This window comes from Vulpes vulpes, chromosome 9, assembly GCF_048418805.1.
Source record: "Vulpes vulpes isolate BD-2025 chromosome 9, VulVul3, whole genome shotgun sequence".
NCBI lineage: Eukaryota > Metazoa > Chordata > Mammalia > Carnivora > Canidae > Vulpes > Vulpes vulpes.
In genome coordinates, this window is record NC_132788.1 from 87,250,292 (window position 1) to 87,272,223 (window position 21,932).

The following is a 21,932-nucleotide window of genomic DNA, read 5'->3' on the forward strand; positions in this document are numbered from 1 at the left end:
AAGGTTTTTTCTTTTCCCCTGTAAGAGCTCGCTCTCTTCTCGTCTTTCTAAAGCAATATTTCTTGCTATGCTCTACCGTATACATAGAGTCTGTCATTTCCTTAAAAAATTCTCTATGGTTTTTTTTTTCCTTCTCAATCCCACAGCTGAGTGTAATATTTCTAGTTTTTTAACTCTGAAAATCAATAGATTAGAAATGTCCTACAAGGTGACTTATGTTTTCTTGTCATGCAGGGAGCTGCTTGCCAAATAAATCATTACAATGTACAGTTGCTATAAATTTTCAATATTTAGTGTATCAGTCATACTAAGTCAGGATTCAGTTATTTAATTTCATTGATGTCTGTATTCTAGATGAGAATCCTTTTCCTCATTAGTAGATTTTAATTTCCTTTGCTCTCAGAGTCATATTCCAAGCATGCCTTATAAAACCAGCCACATAATATACACATGAACAAACTGTTTTTGCATTTACAAGTAGACTAGAAATTGTACACTGGTAAACTGTATCTGAAATTATAAATTTGTCCACTTACATGGTGCTTTTTTTTTTTTTTAAACACTTTAGATCACTTTTATCACTGTTGCTTTGGTAATTTGATTCCCAGACATTAGACAAACATATCTAGGCAACTCTCCATGTTGTATTGACACGTGTTCTTTATTGGAAACTTAAAAAATATCTTACAAATGATCCTCAGAAGTGAAAAACATAAATTATCCTGAATTCAGGGTTATGTCTATACCATAGTTAATGTATTACTACCCAAATTACTTTCTGAAATTCTGTTTTGATGATACTAAAAAAACAATTTTATTTCCTTCTTTTTATTCCCATTTTTTTTTTAAACAACAGGACACAAAAATTGCTTCATTGGAGCGAAACATAAGGGATCTGGAGGATGAGATCCAGATGTTAAAAGCCAATGGTGTGCTGAACACTGAGGACCGCGAAGAAGAGATCAAACAAATAGAGGTTTACAAAAGTCACTCCAAGTTCATGAAAACCAAGGTATGGTCCAAAGTTATAAACTTTTATACTCTTAATGTGACTGGAAAGTTATGGTTTGCATACATACTTTCCCCAAATGCCCACATAACCTGTTTTATGTGATATGATGAAATATATGGACAACAAAGAAGAATGTAGAACATTTTTTGTTCGGAAGTGTAGATTCCAAAAAGAGATCAGGGAACATCTTTGGTTGAATTTCTACTTACTAAGGTGTTCAGGATTTTCTAATAAGTAAGTTTGGTGTCTTGGGAATTAACATTTATTTTTAATAATCTCCTCTCTTCCAAATTTCTTGAGTTTTCATAAGTTTGATATTTGTGAAGTTTCTATCATTGCCAAATTTTGGCCCATGCCTAGGAAGGTGACTGTGTCCAAAGGTGTTGATCCTGGAAGCCAATTTAACTTCCAGTTGTATAAAGACATTTTGGTTTTAGCATAGTTTGTAAGGCAGAATTGACTTTGCATTCCAATACTACTACTTGCTTAAATTATTCAACTTCTTTAAGCCTCAGTTTTTTCATCCATGAAATAGATACAGGAGAAAGGAAACTACCTTCATCTTTGGGTTGCCTTGACAATTTCAAGAGATTATGCATTTAAAGCACTTAGCCCCTGACTAATCTCTAGAAAGCATTTAATACATGTCAGGCATTGCTATTATTGATATCTATTGCTATGGAATATTTATAAAATATAATTATAGTAACCTGTTCTATTAACTTATATTGATATTGCTAGTTTTAAAGAATTTGGTTTGTTATTTTTCATTAAACTTTGGGCTAAAATGAACTAAACTCTTAAATATCTATTATTTTTACATATGCATAATTATTAAGTTTATGAATAGCTCTACGTAGGTCTTTTGAGACTTTGAGATGCTTTTATTTATCCCTGGATTTAAACTATTTTGCCTCTGAAATAATAACCACATCAGTTTAAATTTTGTTTTTTCTACCATGTACTCTTAAACACTCCTGTTCTTGTTCAAAGTTTTACTTTTGTTTGTTGCCTTATAAAATGCAGCAGAGTTAAGAGTAATGCAGACTTCTATGAAGAAACAGTGGAAGTAGAGAGAAAAAATGGTTAAGTGATGGTATAATTTTATCATTGTGAAATACATGCATACTTATTGTGGGGAATTTGCAAACTATAGAGAGGAAATAATATGTAGCATCTACTAAACCATGTCTATGTATGCATGTATGTGCCTTTCTCTAGGAAAAAACAAAAAGTTCGCTTACTTCTGCCAACTTTGTATTTGTAAGTTGACGTTGAGATTATGACCAAAAATTTGGATGAAGGGGTGGAGGGAAATTTGGGGAGAATGTCCAGTGGATTTGAATATAACCCCTTCTTTTCAAGGAGTTCCACAAAATCTAGAATGGGTTTTCCTGGTCAAGCCCTCTCTTCCAGTTTCTTTTTTGCAGTCCTTCCCCCTCAGAGAGTTGAGCTGGGGTATAGCAAGCCCAATGGTAGGGTGGCCTGTTGACCAAACAATGACCATTCACTCTGGGATTGAAGTTATGAAGATAAGTATGAACTCATAACATTTGGGCAAAATTATTGTTTTGGCTTAAACTTTTCCTCCCCACCCTGTCATTCAGCAGTGGGAAATAGTTCAAGTCCTTTCTACAACTAAAAATGCCATGAAATTTGTCCAGGTCAATAAAACATGTATATGGTCTCCAGCAAGTAGGACTTTATTAGCCCATAGGTGTCTGAAAGACTATTGGTCCTTGAGTTGGTTTTAATTTTTAATGTTTGGTTACTTTTTATGGTTCCAAAGTGGTCAGGTCAGAAGGATGTTTGAGGAGAGAAATAGAGTAAGGTGAAAAGAGAGTAGGCTGACATGGCAAGTGGACTCTGGCAGATCTCTAGCTTGCCTTTGCTAGTTGCATGGTCTTGAGGAGTAACTTATGTCACTCAGCCACTCTTCTATAAAACGGGACAACACTGCAAGCCTTAGAGGGAGACTCACAGGGTTAAATGAAATAATGTAATTAAAATGCTTGGCTTAAAAAAGTAGCTAATAATTATCCCCATTATTACTGAAGAAGTATTACCAAACCTAATAATAATAGTAATAATAATAATAATGTAATATTTGACTTGACTAATGGGGAAAATAGATTTCTAAGAATACAAATAAAATGAGTTTTTAATACTGTCATAGATTGACAAAAGCTACGTAGTAAGCATTTTTTATATTTTTTCTGTTGATAGAATGTTCTTATTGGATTAAATCTCAACATAGTTTTTATACTTCATATCATTACTTCAATTGCTGATTTTTCTTATTTCTGTTTTGAGAGGCAAGTATGGGTATGGTTGAGCAGGTCTATTAAGACCTAGGTATTGCCAAACATTTAATTCTGAGTGCTTGTATTCTGTGCTTTGTGGGATCTGGGGGCTGTGTGAACTGATTCCAGTTGGATGAATCACTTGTCATGGAACTTATTAAATTTTAGAGGCATGGATTGATATCCTCTAAAATTGGATTACTACCATAGTTCATGGTCCATTGTGGCCTATTTGGATAACTTTTTTACAAAATTTATATGAATATGCTGCTTGTCAACATTATCACAGATATCTGAAGAGTTAATTTAGACAATTGTTTAGTGTCAGCATTAGAGTCTCTTGAACTTTTCATTCATTCATTCATTTATTTAAAGATTTTATTTATTCATGAGAGACAGAGAGAGAGAGAGAGAGAGAGAGAGAGGCAGAGACACAGGCAGAGGGAGAAGCAGGCTCCATGCAGGGAGCCCGATGTGGGACTTCATCCTGGGTCTCCAGAATCAGGCCCTGGGCCAAAGTTGGCGCTAAATCGCTGAGCCACCCCGGCTGCCCGAACTCTTTCATTTATACAGAATTGTATGGATAAAGCTTTCAATGGTGGATTTTTTAGCTCTCTGATTGCCAAAGACTTACCAAACCCCGTTTTTAGCACATGACACTGTGCTAGCTACAGAGGGGCTCTTAAAAGTAGTGCATATTCAGAAATGTTTCTCACTTCAAAGTCAACACTGACCACTTAGTTGGGAAAGTAAGAAATGTCCTGGAAAAACTACTCCAAAGATTTGATAAGAGTAGAGGTCACTTGTGGCTGCAGTAATGCAAGTAGTTTAGGGGTTAGTGTTTTTTGTCTAAATAACCAGATTGGCAAAATAGCAATGACAGGTCTGGTGAAGAGTGCAAACTCAAATTAGTGACTGAGCAAACCTAGAAGGATAAGTAAAAATACCATCCTAACCTAACTCCACAGAGAAGAGGAAGTGGAAAGAACTCCAGTCTATGTGAAATGGCAGGTTTTCCAAAAAAGGAAAGAAATGTTAGATTTAAATTGTGAACACCTAGACCTAGAGGCTCTGAAGCTTACTGAGGGAAATGGAAATGTAATTGTGAAACTCAGGGGTTTAGTGAGGCAGTGATAGAAATGAAAATCAGAAGTGACTTTGGATCCCAACTAGCAAAAAATGCAGGCATAGTTGACTTTAGAAACTGTTATTTTAGCAGTTTTTAAAGACCTTGGTCTTGGTAAAATATTTCAGAAATTCTTAATGAGATGCTACATAAGGAAGGGAGTGGAACTCCGGAAACCAAATCTGAAATTGCAGTTAAATATTGTTACTTCTTCTAGCTGTTTGTAATGAATATGTAGAAAGCTTTTAAAAGGGTCCAGAGAACATTTTTGCCTGGTGTTTTGGAGAGGCACTTTCAGAGTGATAACAGTTTGCAAAGAGCAGCCTTAGAGGTGTTCTTCAATGTGAATATTTCTTTAATAGAAATCTAAAATGAGTTCTATCATGATTCTCTGGAAGTTCACTACTTTTAAATGAAAAACATAAGATAAAAAATTCAGCCTGATTATGAAAAAAAAAGCTCCTAAAATTGGATAAACACATATTTACATTCTCCTTTTATTTTTTGTTTTTTGGAAATTTTAGCCGGAAATTGTTTTTATGACTCATTGGTGATAATTGTCTCAGCATTTGATTTCTCTTCATTAACAGGGCATGACTTCAAATCATTCTCAATCTTAGTATGTAATTATTTGCTCCAAGTGGGTAATAAAGGCAGCTAATAATAATTCCTGTATACAAACTCATTTTTTAGATGCAATAGTATATTGAAATAGGCAATTTTAAGTTTCAGTGAAAATTTGACATAAAAACAATGTTGTGGATGTAAAGGGAGTGCTGCTTGCTTTAATTATTGAAATAAGTAGTGGCAGCCCTGGTGGCTCAGCAGTTTAGCAACGCCTTCGCCCAGGGTGTGATCTTGGGGACCCTAGATTGAGTCCCACGTTGGGCTCCCTGCATGAAACCTGCTTCTCCCTCTGCCTGTGTCTCTGCCTCTCTCTCTCTCTCTCTCTCTCTCTCTCTCTCTCTCTCTGTGTGTCTAATAAAAATAAATAAATAAATAAATAAATAAATAAATAAAGCATGTAGGTGAAGGGAAAAGGAAGTATTTTAAATAGCCATGTGGAATGGCATGCACGCACCTCCATTTTGACGCTGAACAGATGACTGGGACTGGTAGGGTCTCTTGAAAGCTTTGTGATTAAATGAAGTAGAAGTAAAGACCCAAATTGCTTTTATAAATTATGTCATAGAAAAACCATGACATAACATGTTTGCAAAGGTGGAAGGCAAATTGCAAAAAATGTAAAAAATATAGTTTAGAGTCTCAACTTGTGCAATGGCACAGATACCAGACATAGTTGGCCAGGATGGAAATCCCTGCATCTTGAAGCCCTTTGGCACATGCACGTTTTCCCTGAGAACTGAGACTCAACCCTGAAAACTTAGAGGACTCAGACTGCACAGACAGAATCTAAGAGGTCATGAAAAGCATAAGTCACCATCAGGAGCACTGTTGAGCCTCTAAGAATGGAATGTACCATGTAAATAATTGTTTTTCTGTAGAGAAAGAGTGATGGCATCCCTTGTTCTATATGAGGCTTTGTTCCTAGTGTAACACATTTTTCATCTACTGATCTTAGTACCTCTGTATTAGTCACTCTCTCTGTTTTAGGAGTTTGCCAAAGACACTGCTCTGCTGTCTTAGATCTCCTCTTTTATTCTGAATTTGTAACACATTTTCTTATTAACCTCTGAAGGATTACAAACCTCATAACCCAAACTGCATGATAATAAGCCTATCACTTTCTAGACATGAGGGCCATATCTGTAGTGAAAAAGAAGCTGTTTTCCTTGGCAAGGGAGTGTTTTCAGGGTGTTGGTTGTGTCACAGACGTAAGTGGTGGAAGAACTTTCAGACGAGATGAAGTGTTCCTGATGTCCACATGGACTTCATATAAAGCGTGTGATGTAATTCCGATTGGCTTTTCTTCTTGCCATCACCGAGACAGACCTTCCCCAGTCTCAGTTCTCATGTATGTTTGATTGCATCACTTTCCATTTTTATTGAGTTTATTGCTGTAAAAGAAGCAAAAGGCATATTTTTATGGAAGAATATGATTTTCTACCCTGTAACTATATTCCCCTTAGAAAAGCCCTTTTCTATTATTGTCTGCATAAAGTACTTATTTAAAATTTACCTCATGGCTATGATAGTCTGAAAGCTATTTAAAGCAACTGTCTCTTTAATATTTATAGACTGAAATAGTTTTATCATTATCAATCTATTTTTGTTGAATAAAGTAGGTGCATGTAGAACTTGTCATGTTCTTCCTTCCTATTAAATACCATTCTGTTGATCAGGTTATTTCATTCAATTTCCTCTCTCAATACCCCATTCCCATACTAAATTTCTACTCTGATACTTGTAGAAGCTAGCCCAGATCATTTTTTTATATGATAAACATCATCTTTGCTTAGGCATGTAAAGTTCAAAGTTTTTTTAGCTTTATTTTAGGACGAATCAGTTTCATATGTGGAATTAACTATACATTGTGCTGTGAGCTACAACTGCATGTGATTTAGAACTATAACCCATGTGAAGAATGCTGATCTTGCTGATCATAACAGATTTTCTCTCTTTTATAATTTTAGTTAATCCTAATCCAGATTTTTCCCTTTTTTAATTGTATAGTCTGTTCTTGTTGTATGAAAGAGAGAGTGAGAAAGAGATAACTTACTTTTATTTTAGGTAGAAATGATTATAGATTCATGATTCCTTAAATTATAAAGAAGAAACATGTTCCATGGATTTCATATATGTGATCAGTGTCACTATCTCTTCACACATACCCAGAGCATATTGATAATCAATCACAATTCTTTTTCAGTGAATCTTTAAGCGTCCTCAGAATCCTTCTCAAGACTGCCAGTCACTACCAAATATTTAAATTTGGCAAGCAAAATGAAACCTATTTGCCCCCTGATCTAGTCTGACTTCATTCTGCAAATGAGATTTCATCTCATCCTTTCCAGGGAATTGCACAACCTGAACAATTCCAAAAAAGGGGGTCTTATTTCTTTGTAAGCATCCCATTCTACTCATTCTCATAAGTTATTGTCAGTAGCTTGGTTCTTGTTTATGCTAGTTTTAGTTGTTGAAAAGAACAACAAATGCTAGTTAAAACACATTTTCAAAACATATATTTAAAAATGTACTTATAAACTGTCAAGTTAGAAAGAATCTCAAGGGCAAAAACTAAACCAAAGAAGGGAGCTGGAGTGATGATAGAGCACTGATTCTGTCTTCTCGTTGGCATTTTCTAGATGGTGAACTTGAGCATTAGTTTCCATAGTCACGGGGACATTGAAAGAAAGAGAAGCCTGAGTTTGTTCAAGATGAAGACTCAAATAGGAATTCTACTACCCCTACCACATTAAGCTGGGATCTCAGACAGCTACATGCTTTAGTACAAACTAAAAAACCTCCTCACTATACTCTCCTCCCACCTAGACTAGGTGAATCCAGGGAAAATTATCTATTTTAAAACTTTGAGCCAAGTGAAAGGTAAAAACAAAAACAAAAACAAAAACAAACTAGCTTTGAGAATCCTTAACCACAGATGTCTCTTGCACAGATGTGCAGTGTATATATAAGGTGATCAAAAAACTTCAAGTAGAGAATGGAGGTTATAGGGGTACTTGGTTGATAGTGCCCAGGTATTGGCAGAGACAAATGCTCTGAAGGGCTACATGTTCAACTTAGATCTCAAAGTTTTCCTCCAAATAAGATTCCAAAAAACATGATCACACAGTAAAAGTTTTTCCTAAATCACAAAACTTGACAGAAATCAAGCTACCATAATTCATAGCTGGTATAAAAAAAATAGCAGAACTAGAATAGCAGAACTGTGGCATATTCATTCAGTGTAGTATTACTCAACAATAAAAGGGAATGAAGTACAGATATGTACTATAATATGGATGAACCTTGGAACATTGTGCTGTGTGGAAGAAGCCAGTTGAAAAGTATGTATAAGATCCCGTTTATATAAAATTCCCAGAATAGACAGAAGGTAAATATGAGTTGCCTAAGGCTGGGGGTACAGGGTGAGGAATATGGAGAGTGACTTCTAATCATTACAAAGTTTCATTTTGGGATGATGAAAATCCTCTAACATTTGATTATCATGAGGGTTGCACAATTCTGTGAATATACTAAAAATCATCAACTGTACCCTTTAAGCAGTTGAATTGTATGGCATATAAATTATATTTCAATAAAGCTATTTAAAAAGGCAGCTAATGGAAAAAAGTCCCATTACCTGTAAAGGAATGAATTTGGAGTGATAGCTTGAATTTTTAATAGCTTCTGTTAGCCAAAAGTTGGCTGAGAGAAAATATCTCTTTACCTAGAAAATTACTTTTAACACTCAGCAACAATATTAAAAAAATGAAGTTGAGATATTTTTAGACAAATTTAACTTGCCACCAACAAAATCCTACTACAAGAAATTTAAAGGATGCATTTTACACAAAAGGAGATTTCTGACAGAATATTTGAGATGCAGGGATGAATAACAAAGCTAGTGACAAATGTTGGGGGTATATCTAAACTGACATGGACTGTAAAAAAATAATGATGAATTCAAAGCAAAACAGGAAAAAACTGAGATATATGACAACAATGTGTATGTCAACGGGATGGTGGCTGAACTTAAAGTGTCTCAAGATCCTTCTATTATTCAGAAAGAATGTAAGCATAGACTGACTTTAGACTAAGGTAGATTAAAAATGTAAGTGTGCTATACTTTCTAGGGTAGTAACCTAAAGATTAGAAATAATTGAAGTAAACATAAAATAAATAAAATAAAATTATAACTTTTAAATGAGTAGAGGCAAAAAAGAATAGAATAGGAAAAAAGTCATTCAAAAGGTAAGAAGGAAAAGAGAAGAAATAGAAAAGGCAGTATATTTGGAAAGCGTGAGGTAAAATGGTTGAAATAAAATCACATACATTGTAATGTTAATAAGTGCTCCATTTAATTTTATCAGAAAGGATAAAAGCATCTCGGTATATGCTATTTGTAAGAGACATCTACAACATAAAGTTAATGACACATTGAAAGTGAAAAAAAGACACACCAGCCAAATAATAACCATGAGAAAGCTGTTGTAGACTTTTAAGGCAAGGGAATAATTTTCAAGCCAATATAGACTGTTGTGCTCAACAATTTTTGGATACAAATTCTTTTCTAGCACACAGTATACAAAGTACATTTATGATAACTGACTACATACTGTGTCATAAAGCAAGATACACCAATTTCAAACAGACCTTGTTCTTTATTCACAAAGCAAACAAGCAAGAAAAAAACCACAAAGATGACTAGGGAACATCCATGTATTTGTAGAGTAAGAAGCATACTTATAAATTATTTGTGAGTTGAAGGGTAAATAATAATGGAAATCAGAAAACATTTAGGACTGAACAATAATACTACATAATCAAACTAGTGAGATCGAGCTAAAATGATACAGGGAAATTTATAGTCTTAAGACATATATATGGTAAGAAAAAGGGGTGAAAATTAGTGAGATAAATATCCAATTTACAAAGTTAGGAAAGGAAAATTGAATAAATCCAAAGAAAGTAGTAGGAAGCAAATAATTAAAAAAGATAACACTAATGAAATAGAAAATAAGAATTTTAGGTGATCGACACAGCCAAAATTGACTCTTTGAAGAGATTCTTTAACATGACATACTTCTGCTGAGCCTCATCAAAAAAAAGAGAGTAAAATGAAAGAATATTAGGAATGAAATAGAAGTAAGTCATAGATGCTATAGATATTGAAAGATAAATGGGTTTTATAAAAATTTCCTAAGTAAAAGTGAATATTTAGATAAAATGAAAAATTATTAGGAGAAAAAACTTATTAAAATTATCTCAAGGGATCCCTGGGTGGCGCAGCGGTTTAGCGCCTGTCTTTGGCCCAGGGCACGATCCTGGAGACCCGGGATCGAATCCCATGTTGGGCTCCCGGTGCATGGAGCCTGCTTCTCCCTCTGCCTGTGTCTCTGCCTCTCTCTCTCTCTCTCTCTCTCTCTCTCTCTCTGTGACTATCATAAATAAATAAAAATTTAAAAAAATTGTCTCAAATAACTAGAAACACAAATATTCCTGTAACCATTAAAGATAGATGAAGTAAAGGTTTTTTGGAGAAAGAAAATATCAGCTTTAGATGGTTTTACTGATGATTTCTAATAAATGTTAATGGGAAGAAAATTTCAATTTTACACAAACCATTTCAGAACACATTAAAAGAATGAGCACTCCATTTGGAAGGCAAAATTGGTACTAAAACCTGACAAGGAGAGAACGAAATGGAAAAATTACAAACCAGTTTTATCCATAAATATAGATGAAAGATCTTGACAAAGTATTAGTAAGCTGAATCCAGGAACTTATAAAAAAAAATATAATGCATCATGACTAAGTGGGGTTTTTCATAGTTGTGCAGGAGAGCTGAGTATTTTAAAAATCCATTAATGTAATTCATTACAATAACATATTAAAGGTGAAAAGTGTGATAAATCATGAGAAGCAGAAAAAATGTTTATTAATATTAAACATTCCTTAATGATTAAAAAAAAACAACTCTTGGCAAAGTTGTAATAAAGGAACTTTCTGAAACTTAAGAGTGCCTATAAAAAGCTAAAGCAAACATCAAACTTAATGATGAAACATTGAAATTCTTCCCTTTAAGACGAGGAACAAGACAAAGGAGCCACAATTTCTTCCAGGCCTCTGTGTCTTTCTGCATGGCCTGTCCATGTGGCTGGTATGGGCTTCTTCACAGCATAATGGTTAGAGGGTTGGACTTCTAACATGGTGGCCAACTTCCACCTGGAGGAAGCTAAATCTGCCTGTCTCCTATAGACAAGGGCCAGAACAGGCATACTGACACTTTGGCTGTATTTAGCTGGTTGAAGCAAGTTGCAGTTTAGCCCAGGTTCAAGAGGAGGTTAAACAGACTCCATCTCTAGTTGTGAGTGCAGAAAGTGTGTACAAGCTGGAAAAACTAGGTGATCAGTCATGTTTGGGGATTATCTACCACAACTTCAGGCTTGTAAAAATGTAAAAGTCTGATGACATAAGATATTGGCAAAGATGTGGAGTGATTGGCACACTTACACACTTCTTGTGACCCTAAAAATGAGTGTAACAACTTGGGTAAACATTTTGATGTTGTCTAGTAAAGTTAAAGATGTGCATACCACATAGTCCAGCAATTTAACTCCTAGATCATTTTTGCTAGGTGTACCAAGTGATATATATATAAGAATGTTGGGAATAGCACTTTTTGTTCTAGCAAAAAACCTGGAAACAAACTAAAATGTCTATTAACAGCAGAATGGGCAAATAAATTGTGGAGAAGTCATACAATGAAATTTTGTACTTCAATGAAAATGAACAAATTATATATATAATAACATGATCTTTAGGACATAAGATTGAGTAGAAAAAAGCAAAGTACTAAAAACACAGAACAAATAAAGTTGAAATGCAAAAAATATATGTAAAGGACAAGCAGGGAAATGACAAACACAAAATTTAAGGTGATAATTATTTCTGGAGGGGGAGAGAAGAAGATAGAAATGGATTGGGACATAGGTAATTCTAATGATCTTTCTTGGTGAATTGAAGGATGAATGTCTCATATTATTTTTCCTATACTTTACAAAATTATATGTTCTTTGGTGTCTTCTCAATATTTAATATAAACAAAAAACATTTAATTCTTACTTTGGGGGAGGGTGAAGATTCTTTTTTGTTAAATGATGCCCATGAATGATCATTTCCACAGTGGAGTAGCAGAGAAGGACCTTGGGTTAATCACCTTTAATAGCATCCTGTTGACCCTTCTGAAGATCGTGATGAATAGTTTATGTGGTTTCATGGTTTCCTGGATGAGGAATAGATACGGCTAAGAAGTCTTCATTTCACTGTGAACCTTGGTTCTCAGTGGGGTGGAAAGTGGAAGGCAATCTGCTGACCTTACCTTTCTGTTTTCTATATTCTTGGCCACCTTTACAGAGCCTCCCTAAACTCATAAGAACTTCCAAAGCCATCTTTTTTAAACTCATGGCTTGCCTTGTTGGGTTAATGATCATTGGCTACTGAAAATTAAGAGAAATCAGCAGTTCTCAAATGTGAAGAGTAGGAACTGTGGCTTCTAATTTCTTACAATGTTGTTCTTGTTTCACAGATTGATCAGCTGAAGCAGGAGCTTTCAAAGAAGGAGTCAGAACTTCTTGCCTTACAAACAAAGCTTGAAACCCTTAGCAATCAAAATTCAGATTGCAAGCAACACATCGAAGTGCTTAAAGAGTCGCTTACTGCCAAAGAACAGAGGGCTGCCATCCTTCAGACTGAGGTAAGGCACTGTTTCATAATTCTAGGCAGTAGACATTGAGATGACAGAAAATATCCTACCTGGACAGCTTTCTTTAGAATATTCCTTACCAAACTCTTGGGGAGTTTTGGATATCAGATATTCCAGGGATTTTGAAAAGGTAAGATCTATATCACAGATTGCATAACACTCTCAGTGGGGATACAGCAACACCCTGTAACAAACACATAACTCTTCTGCACAAAAAAATTCCTCACACTAAAGTAGGATAAATAAAGACTCTATGTAGCATCCTGTTAGTTCATGTCAGGTTGTGCCACCAATGTTTGTTTTACACTGGAATTTTTTTGTTTCATTTTTCAGAGTTTTTTTTTTTGGATTTGGGAACCATAAATAAGTGGTTGGATCTAGAATGGTTTTATCAAAAATCATAGAAAAGTCTGAATGTCATCTACCTTACTTTACTGTGTATATAGGTCCCTCTTTTAGTGCCTGTGATTCCAGGGGTTTCTTACTTCCTAAAGAGTATCCTCAATTTTCAAGATTCTTTTACCCATTAAAGAAAGTTGATACTGTGTGGGTTTCTTAAAATAAATGTTGGTTTGTTATTTCTTATTCATACTTAGAAGAAAACCAAATACATTTTACTATCCTGTTTCCTTATTTCTCCTCATTGGATTATATCTTTGGTTTGCTAAGAAAGGCAAAACATAAGCTAGTTATTATATAAATAAAACAGTTGCCAGAAAATAAGTTATTGCATGTGGACAACAGCAAAGAATGTGGTAACTCTCCTTGATTTTTTGTGTTGAGGCAGTATTGTTATGTGGATGACTGGAAGATAAGGCAATCTAATTGAATTGCATGTTCTTGTGCTCTTTAAGCCATGTCTTTGTGTATGTTTTTGGGTCTGTGGGGAGGTTTAGATTTTCCTTGGAGTTAATGGGGCCCTTGAGTAGGCCTATGCTCTCAGTCAAGGTGCAACCGAGTGTCCAGAGGTGAAAAGAAACAACTTCCAGATTGGACAGGTCTTGGCATGGATGTGACTCAGCCCTTAGGCACTTGACACTGGTTAATAGGCAGTTACTCGATTGCTGCAAACCAAAATGATCACTTTGGCCTTAATGTTGTAGATATTTCACAGTTAAGAAATATCATTTTCAGTTTTGTATAGTTTCATTGTGAATGTGGAAGCATGGATATTTTATTTTGCAAGGCAAAAATTTGAACTATGCCATAAATTGGAAGACAGCTTGTATCTCTTTTGAAGTAGCTGCAGTGAATAGTATCTAGAACTGTGCTAATACTTTAGCCAGTAGTCACATGTAACCATTCAAATTTAACTAAAATTCAGTAAAATTTAAAGTATAGTCACACTAGCCACATTTCAAGTATTTAATAGTCACGTGGCTAGTGACTTGTGTATGAGAAAGCACAATTATAGAACATTTCTGCTATCCAGCACTTGTCTAAATAGGAGTTAAAAACTATAGCTTATGGGAGAAATCCTGCTTACTGCTTGTCTTTATAAATAAAGTTTTATTAGAACACAGTCACACCCTGTCATCTATATGTTGTCTTTGGTTGCTTTTGTGCATCAACAGCAAAATTTAATAGCGACAGAGATCATCTGGCCCTTAAAGTTGAAAATATTTACTCTGGCCTTTGTAGAGAAAATTTGCCAAGCCATGGCATTGTGATTTTGTGGGAAAAGGGTTGACTGGAATTGAAATGCCTGGCTGGTCCTCTCTCTAGCAATCATACTCTGAATAGGGCCAGATAGTTTGCTGACCCTTGTTGTAGAACAAGGGTCAAGTTTGTTTTCACAGTGGTTATTCACAACACATGGTTGTCTTGGGTTGGCAATAATACCAGCATTACTAATAAAGTTAGTCTAATTCTGCTTTTGCTGTGTATTAGATAGAAGGAAATTTGAGCAAGGCAATATGCTGTGGTATTGCTTGACCTGGTTCTTTTCCAGAAGGAAAGAAAGAAAAGTCAGCTCAGAAAGTGTTACCACCTTCCTTTTGTTACCTTACACTGATGAGTGCTGTATCCCCCAGCCTCTTTGTCTTTCCTTATACTCTCCCTTGTATTTTACTCCTTTCAAATTAGTGTAGTCCAAATTAGACCTATATATTTTTCATGAAAAAGACAGTGGTGGCATTATGTGGATAGCTTCCATCACATGTTCAATAATTAAAATGACCCAAAACAGAGATAGTGCTTTGAAGTAGGAAAAATTATTCTGTGTGCAGAGAAAGTGAGATGATTTTCTAGTTTCCTGCTTTGAAGTTGGGAGTATGAGATTAATGATTTTATCAGCTGGAAACATCCAAGGAAATGTCTTTTGCCTTTTTTCTTCTTTTAAAATCTTTGTAAATGGAAATGGAGAATGTTACCTAATGATGTCCATCTCTTAGGGGAAGCAATTGAGGTTGAAAATAGCTCTGATTGTTGGATCATAAGCAAAGGATTTTTGGCAGAAGGGTAAAGTACATTAAAGTGATTTTCCTGCTTCTTGGAGAAACAGACAGAAATAAGACTCTCTACCTAACATGTGGTGGGTTAGTGGGTGAGTCAGTGAATGAAGCATGTTATGTTTTTGTTGTGCCTTACAATGAAAAAGCTGAGTTTACACTCATATGAAAGATATGGTGCTCATTCTTCGAGGAGGTTATGATAGTTCTTTCCAGTTATATTCCTGAGTCATTCTTGAAAGCTCTTGCCAAAACAGAAGAAGGCTGTTCCTAGAATGGGAAGAGTTCTGTTGGTTTATTTGGAAAATCTGTACCAACAGCTGGATTTTGGCTACTCTTACAATATGGTATAAAGGACAGGTGCCACTGGCTTAAAGGTTGATCTCTTCAAGGAAGGCTTTTGCTACTAGGGGATTTGTGTTTAGGAGGTATAGTAGGATGGGGTGGGATGGCCTTGGGTGTGGCATGGGAGGCAAGTTGTCTAAGTTTGTGGCTATGTGTCTTGGCTCCTGGATTGGTTTAACTTGTACACATGCCCAGATGCTCTTTGACATGTGTAAATCAGTGGAATAAAAATTACACACACACACACATGCATGCACACACATACACACATAGATATACTGCTTAGCTCTTAACCTAACATTTTACTTTTTAAAATAGCTTCAAAAGACCCCAAGGCCAACTTTATTATTTTGCTACTTGATGTTTTTATGTACCAACTTACTCCCATATGCCAACACATTAATTCCGTAGCATTAGAGATAGTAATGAATTGGCTTTCCTAAGCTCCTCTATTTTTCTGGATTTTAAGGAATAATTTCCAACGTATTCAGAAATTAGGAAGAAGAAAGGCATAGTTCTTATGCTATGATCTGAAGCGAAATGTATGAAGAACATTAGCATTTAGAAATGGAAGATGTGTGGACATGACTTATTTCCCTATTTTGTAACTGTAACATGAATAAGACTTAAATCTGTCTGAGCCTCCTTGCTTTGATCTATAAAATGTCAGTCACTATGCCAGCCTGATGCATCTATGTGAAAAGCGCTTTGACTCTAAGAAGCGATTCCAGTTGTAAATTGTGTTATCATCATTGCTGTTGTTGTTATTACTACTATTGTATATCAGGGATGTTTCAGGAATCCTTTACCTCACTTTTTTTCTTACCATGCATTCTCTGCATTCTGCCTCTGTGGCTCTCCTTTGCATTTGTGGTGTCTGCATTATCTAGCCAAGACTTTTATATTTTAATTAGGTTACTTTTTATGTCTTTGAATGATACAGAGAAATGAAAAAAAATATGAAAGAGCCATTTATTTTGTTCTGTCCACAAATTAAGAGACTTCCTTCAGTTTTCTGGCAGGTCCACTTTTTCCTAGCCCAGAATCATTTCCAAACTACCAGGCATAACAACTCTTTTGCATGCTTTCTAGAAGATGTGTTATATGACAGTGGCATATAATGCTTGCTTTTGTACTCATTTTTGTTCCAAATAGATCATGGAAGAGTTCTACTTGTTAGAACACTTGAGAACCTATTAACAAATATATAGGGGTTTGTGTTCACAAAGTCAAGGGGCAACATATGTAGGCAAAGGTCCATAACATTTTTGTTTTTGTTTTTTAAGGATTTATTTATTTGAGATAAAAACGGGGGGACATGCAGAGGGAAAGAATGTCAAGCAGACTACCTGCTAAGTGTTGAGCTGATGTGGGGCTTGATCGCAAGACCCTGAGATCATGATCTGAGCTGAAATCAGGAGTTGGACCCTTAACCAAATGAGCCGCCCAAGTGCCCCCTGTTTTTATGTAATCAGTATAGAAGAGAGCTTCATGCAATCTATAGGCTCACTCATTAGAAAAATTTACCTAGGGACATATACATTTATATTCACTTGTAATCATTTATATAATTTTAGGCAATTTACAGATGCCCTGAAGCGTTTCCAAGAATTTCATATTAAAGATCCCTGCCCTGTAGATTTCATGCATTTTTAATTCAGTGCATAATTTTTGAATGACTACTATTGCGATATGATCTCTGCCTTTATCCAGCCGACACTTCATTGGGTATATATATATATATGGATATATGATAGAGAACTGATTTATAGTGCCATGAATGCTCAGTGATTTCATCATCACTAGTTGATAATCACAAAAGTTTCACAAAATCTTAAATGGAATTCATCTTCCTTCTATTGTTTAAATCCAGATAAGTAAAGGAAGGAAAGAAGAAAAAAGAAATACATATTTAGCTCCTTTGAAGACTAAAGCATGCAAGCTGTACGCAATGTTTATTTATATCTTGTATAATTGAAGGCTAATATTGCTAAGGTAATTACTCTGATAATGTTAAGATCTTATATTTTGATTAAAGCTGGTCCTTTTTGAGTTCACACTCAAGCAACTTGGCTTTCCTTGAGAAAGGGAATGGTATTTATGGGGTTACAGACACTCTGCTGGATTGATTATTTCAGGAGTTACTGCATCTACTTATAAATGCTTCAACCTGTTATACTTCAGACAGATGCTTCCCTTGACTTATCTAAATGAACAGGTGTTATTTGATAATATTTTATTGAGCATCTGTCATGTGCAAGGTTCTTAACAAGGTGGGGCCCATAAACTCATGAGCTACTGGTCTTGGACCTCTTAATTTAACCGCATTGCCCAAATGGTTACTGAGTGTCTTGTGGCTGCTACATTGAGTTTCAGGAGATATAGCTAAATGTTTCCCATATGATACTTTATTTTAAACTTGACTTACAATTTATGAAGTTGGTATTATTAACCCTGTTTTTAAGATGAGATAGAGCCTTAGAACTTACTTAAGGTGAGTGACAGAACCTTGGATTGCAAACCCTGAAATCTAGTGCTTTCCATAAGGGCTCCAGTGGATTGAATGCTTTTTTTGTGTGTCAAGGAGCTGACCAATATTGTCTCATTTAATCTTCATGGCAAAGTTTATGGCAAGTTTTATAATTTTGTCTTAACAGGTGAGTTCACTGCTGTCAGTGCTTACTAGGTAAAATCCTGTATTTGGCTATGAAGAGTTAAGAATGAATAACTCTGAGGCTTAAATCCTCATAGTATCACTATGGCTAAAATAACCATTACATTGTGGCCATAATAATGAAGGATATTGCCCAAACTCTGGGAGGGAACCATTTTCCATGAAGTCTAGAATCCTAGAATATTAAGTATAGTTTATTATATAATATTTACTTTTTATTTCTTTAAAGATGTTTATGATTATTTGTACATACCTACACATATGCATCCGTGAATAGTTTAAGAAAAGTAAAAGAATGGACAGCAGTACCTTATGGTGTTTTCTTTTTGTGTTGGAGACTCAGGTGATTTTTAAGTTGTCTATCATTTGCAAGGTAAAAAGAATTAAATGCAAAAAATTAACAGAAGAGATGATGATCATTTCTTTAGGGAGATTGTTTCCTCAGCAAGGTGCTACTGGTGGAGTAGGAGGTATTTGTGGGCCCATGGTGACATTTTTTTGGTCCTTTAGTCATAGATGTTTCAGTGTGATAATACAACCAGAAAGCAGACTTAGGCTGTCAGTTTTCAAGATATTGTAAAAACCAAACTTTTGACAATAAAAATGTTACATGGAGAAAAGAACACAATTTATGACTACTTGTTTCTTGATTTTTTGCATTTATGTGGGCCCCCTGCCCCATTTCATGATGAGGTTCGGACTCTTGGGTGTACAGGTCACTGTGACAGGAGCTGTGAATGTTTTGTGGCCTCCAGGGACTGTGGGACTAGATGAATTCATATAGGGCTTTGCAAACTATTCCAGATACTTGTTTCTGAACTCACTTGTTTTTAGCAAAGGAGTTTTTTTTTTCTTTGTGGGTAGAAATAATATTTGCCACAATATAGAAGGTGAGATTTAGAAGCAGTGGTCTTTCACTTTTTTTCTTTTTTAAAATTTCCATTCAATTTAATCAACATATAGTGTATTATTAGTTTCAGAGGTAGAGTTTAGTGATTCATCAGTTGCATATAACACCCAGGGCTCATTCCATCAAATGCCCTCTTTAATGCCCATGATCCAGTGCTCCTTTACTTTTAATTGGTAATTTCAGGTTTGTTTTCCTTTCCTTTTCCTTTCCTTTCCTTTCCTTTCCTTTCCTTTCCTTTCCTTTCCTTTCCTTTCCTTTCCTTTCCTTTCCTTTCCTTTCCTTTCCTCTCCTCTCCTCTCCTCTCCTCTCCTCTCCTCTCCTCTCCTCTCCTCTCCTCTCCTCTCCTCTCCTCTCCTCTCCTCTCCTTTCCTCTCCTCTCTCCTCTCTCCTCTCTCCTTTCTCCCTCCTTTCTCCTTTCTCCTTTCCTCCTGCCATGATTGACTGGCAAGCAATGAAGTCTTTTTTAAATCACTTCAGTCTAGGCTTCAAAGGATATTTGAAATGACTGTTTTGAGATAGACTTTTGTCTAATGAACACATGATATTTAAAAGTGAGGCATTTTTTTCTAAAAAGTCAGTAGCATTTGACAGCACCAATTTTTAGGACTGTTAGATTACCCCAGTGCTACATCAGGGTACATTGGTTCACTTTCAAGACTTGCAAGGAATGTCTTTAAAATTAATAAATTAAGGGATTTGGTGAAAAAAATATACAAAACAAAATCCTGGTGTTGCTTATACTTTTCCATTCTAATCCTGTTGTTGGCTTTACATTTTAAAATGTTTTTATTTGACTGGGAAAGGCATCATTTGAAATTTTTATTGATAACACTCTTAACTGCAAGAAAAAGACATAAACTTGCAAAGCTGTAACTATCATGGTGGCCACAATTGGGAGGTCTGCAAAATGGTTTATTACCAGTAGAAAAAAAGCTGTTGGGAACCACAGTCGTTATAGGGGTCACCACCTCTGTTACGTGCATTTTATTTTTTTCCCTTTTCATTTTGAGGGTATTTATGATGGCAGTGCCAAATTACATACTTTTCCCTCCCCTAATGTCTGTAGGCTTTGTTTTGATTCTCTCTTTATTAATGATGTGAAAACTTTGGGGTTATATAAAAATGAGCCAGGGTCAGGCTTTGCATGCCCCAGAATGCTGAAAATGTCCTTGTATCTACTTAGTGAAGGCATTGTTTAAAGGGGCACATTTTACTTCCTAGGATTTTTAGCTGTTTTGCAGATTTTAGATATCTGGGTAAAATGTGCAAGGCAGCCTTATACACTTTCTTTCTTTCTTTTTTTTCTTTTTTTATACTCTTACTTTCTTAAGGTAAAACATAAAAGACTTGTGGTAGAGGAATTAAAATATGTTATGGTTGTTGGCTGCAGTTCCATAGCAATTTCTGGCCTATTAAAGGATGATGCAGGTAGTTATAGACATTATTTTATTCCACAGGTCAAGAGTGTAGTACTTCTGTTGTTATTGTTGTTCAGGCTTTCAGAGAATACCTTATTTAACACCTTGTTAGTATAAAATTGCTTTTGACTTCATAAACACAGGTGTTCAGTTTGAATCTTAATGAACTGTGAAATAGGTAGATGTCTAAAAGGAAATTCTATAAATTGTGAACATGGCTCTGTCAGCACACTAAATGGATTAGGAAAATTCACTGTCTGCCCTGTAACTGAACACCAATGTGATGCGTGGGCATGAATCAGTCCTGAAAAGCCAATAAAATGGAAGGAAAAAGCAGAACCTAGGAGATGTTGATTGTGTGGGTTCCCCCTACCACAAATGAATGTTGATGCAGAAGGCTCTGAAATCAGAATGGGTATTCAGAGGACAGCCAAGAAGGAATACATATGAGCAGACAACTTAGAATTTATAGAGTAAAACCACAAACACCTTATTTTCCATTGTACTAAAATAATGATATTTTACAGTACTCATTTTGTATGGTAATTCTGCTTTCAATTTTATATTGTTACTGCAGCTCAAATCTCATTATAAGTGTTCCAACAAAAATTCCTTTTTAATCAAAAACTTTCCAATCTTTAGCCCATTGTCAACTTATTTTGAGCAACTTATTTTTCTAGTGAAACAAAAGAACTTGGTTCTTCTTTTTGAGTTCATCAGGATGTTATTTGACCTGTGTGGCTAAACATGTAATTAAGATAACTGAATCATTTTAATTTCTACATTAGATCCCTTTGTAATCTGCATCTGTTGTTTTAGAATGTAGAGATATGGAGTCAGAGCACTTTATATTATTTGAAACGAAAGAAAGAGATCATTAATACTTTTGTTTGGTTATATTTTTGTTTGAAAAGGCATTGTCTGTCTATACTATATTACGCTGCAACTGGAAGTGACAATATCCAATTAACCAATCATCTCTGGGAAAGTACTTGTCCCCTGGTAAGTGTTACTGGTAAATGGTTTGTAGGGAAAAAAGAATGTATTTCTGTCATGTCTATGGGAAGCTGACTTGTTGCTTTAAAAAGGAGATGATGGAATTTAGGAGGAGGGAAATTCAACAAAACTCACTGACCTCCAAGCTCATGTTCTTTCTTTCTCTCTCTTGTTTTGGTATGAATTTTATGGAAAACAGAATTTATTAAGTACTTTCTTTCATTTTTTTCCTTTTGGGGGCACCATTTAGAAATAATCAGTTTACATTATGATTATGTTCTCCTGATACTGGACCCAATATTTGTAACA

General features: G+C 35.2%; 1 protein-coding gene across 36 annotated transcripts in view; it reads left to right on the top strand.

Annotated features, from left to right (window-relative positions):
- Positions 1-21,932, top strand: part of ERC2 (ELKS/RAB6-interacting/CAST family member 2) — a 906,155-nt gene that overhangs the window by 297,445 nt on the left and 586,778 nt on the right. For all 36 annotated transcript variants that reach the window (XR_011994371.1, XR_011994367.1, XR_011994370.1 and 33 more), the window contains 2 exons: positions 857-1,012; positions 12,654-12,821. Coding sequence is in view for 21 of the 36 variants with exons in the window: in XM_072720744.1 (XP_072576845.1) it covers positions 857-1,012; positions 12,654-12,821 (324 nt within the window). In the remaining 15 variants the exon portion in view is untranslated. The remainder of the gene's footprint in view (positions 1-856; positions 1,013-12,653; positions 12,822-21,932) is intronic.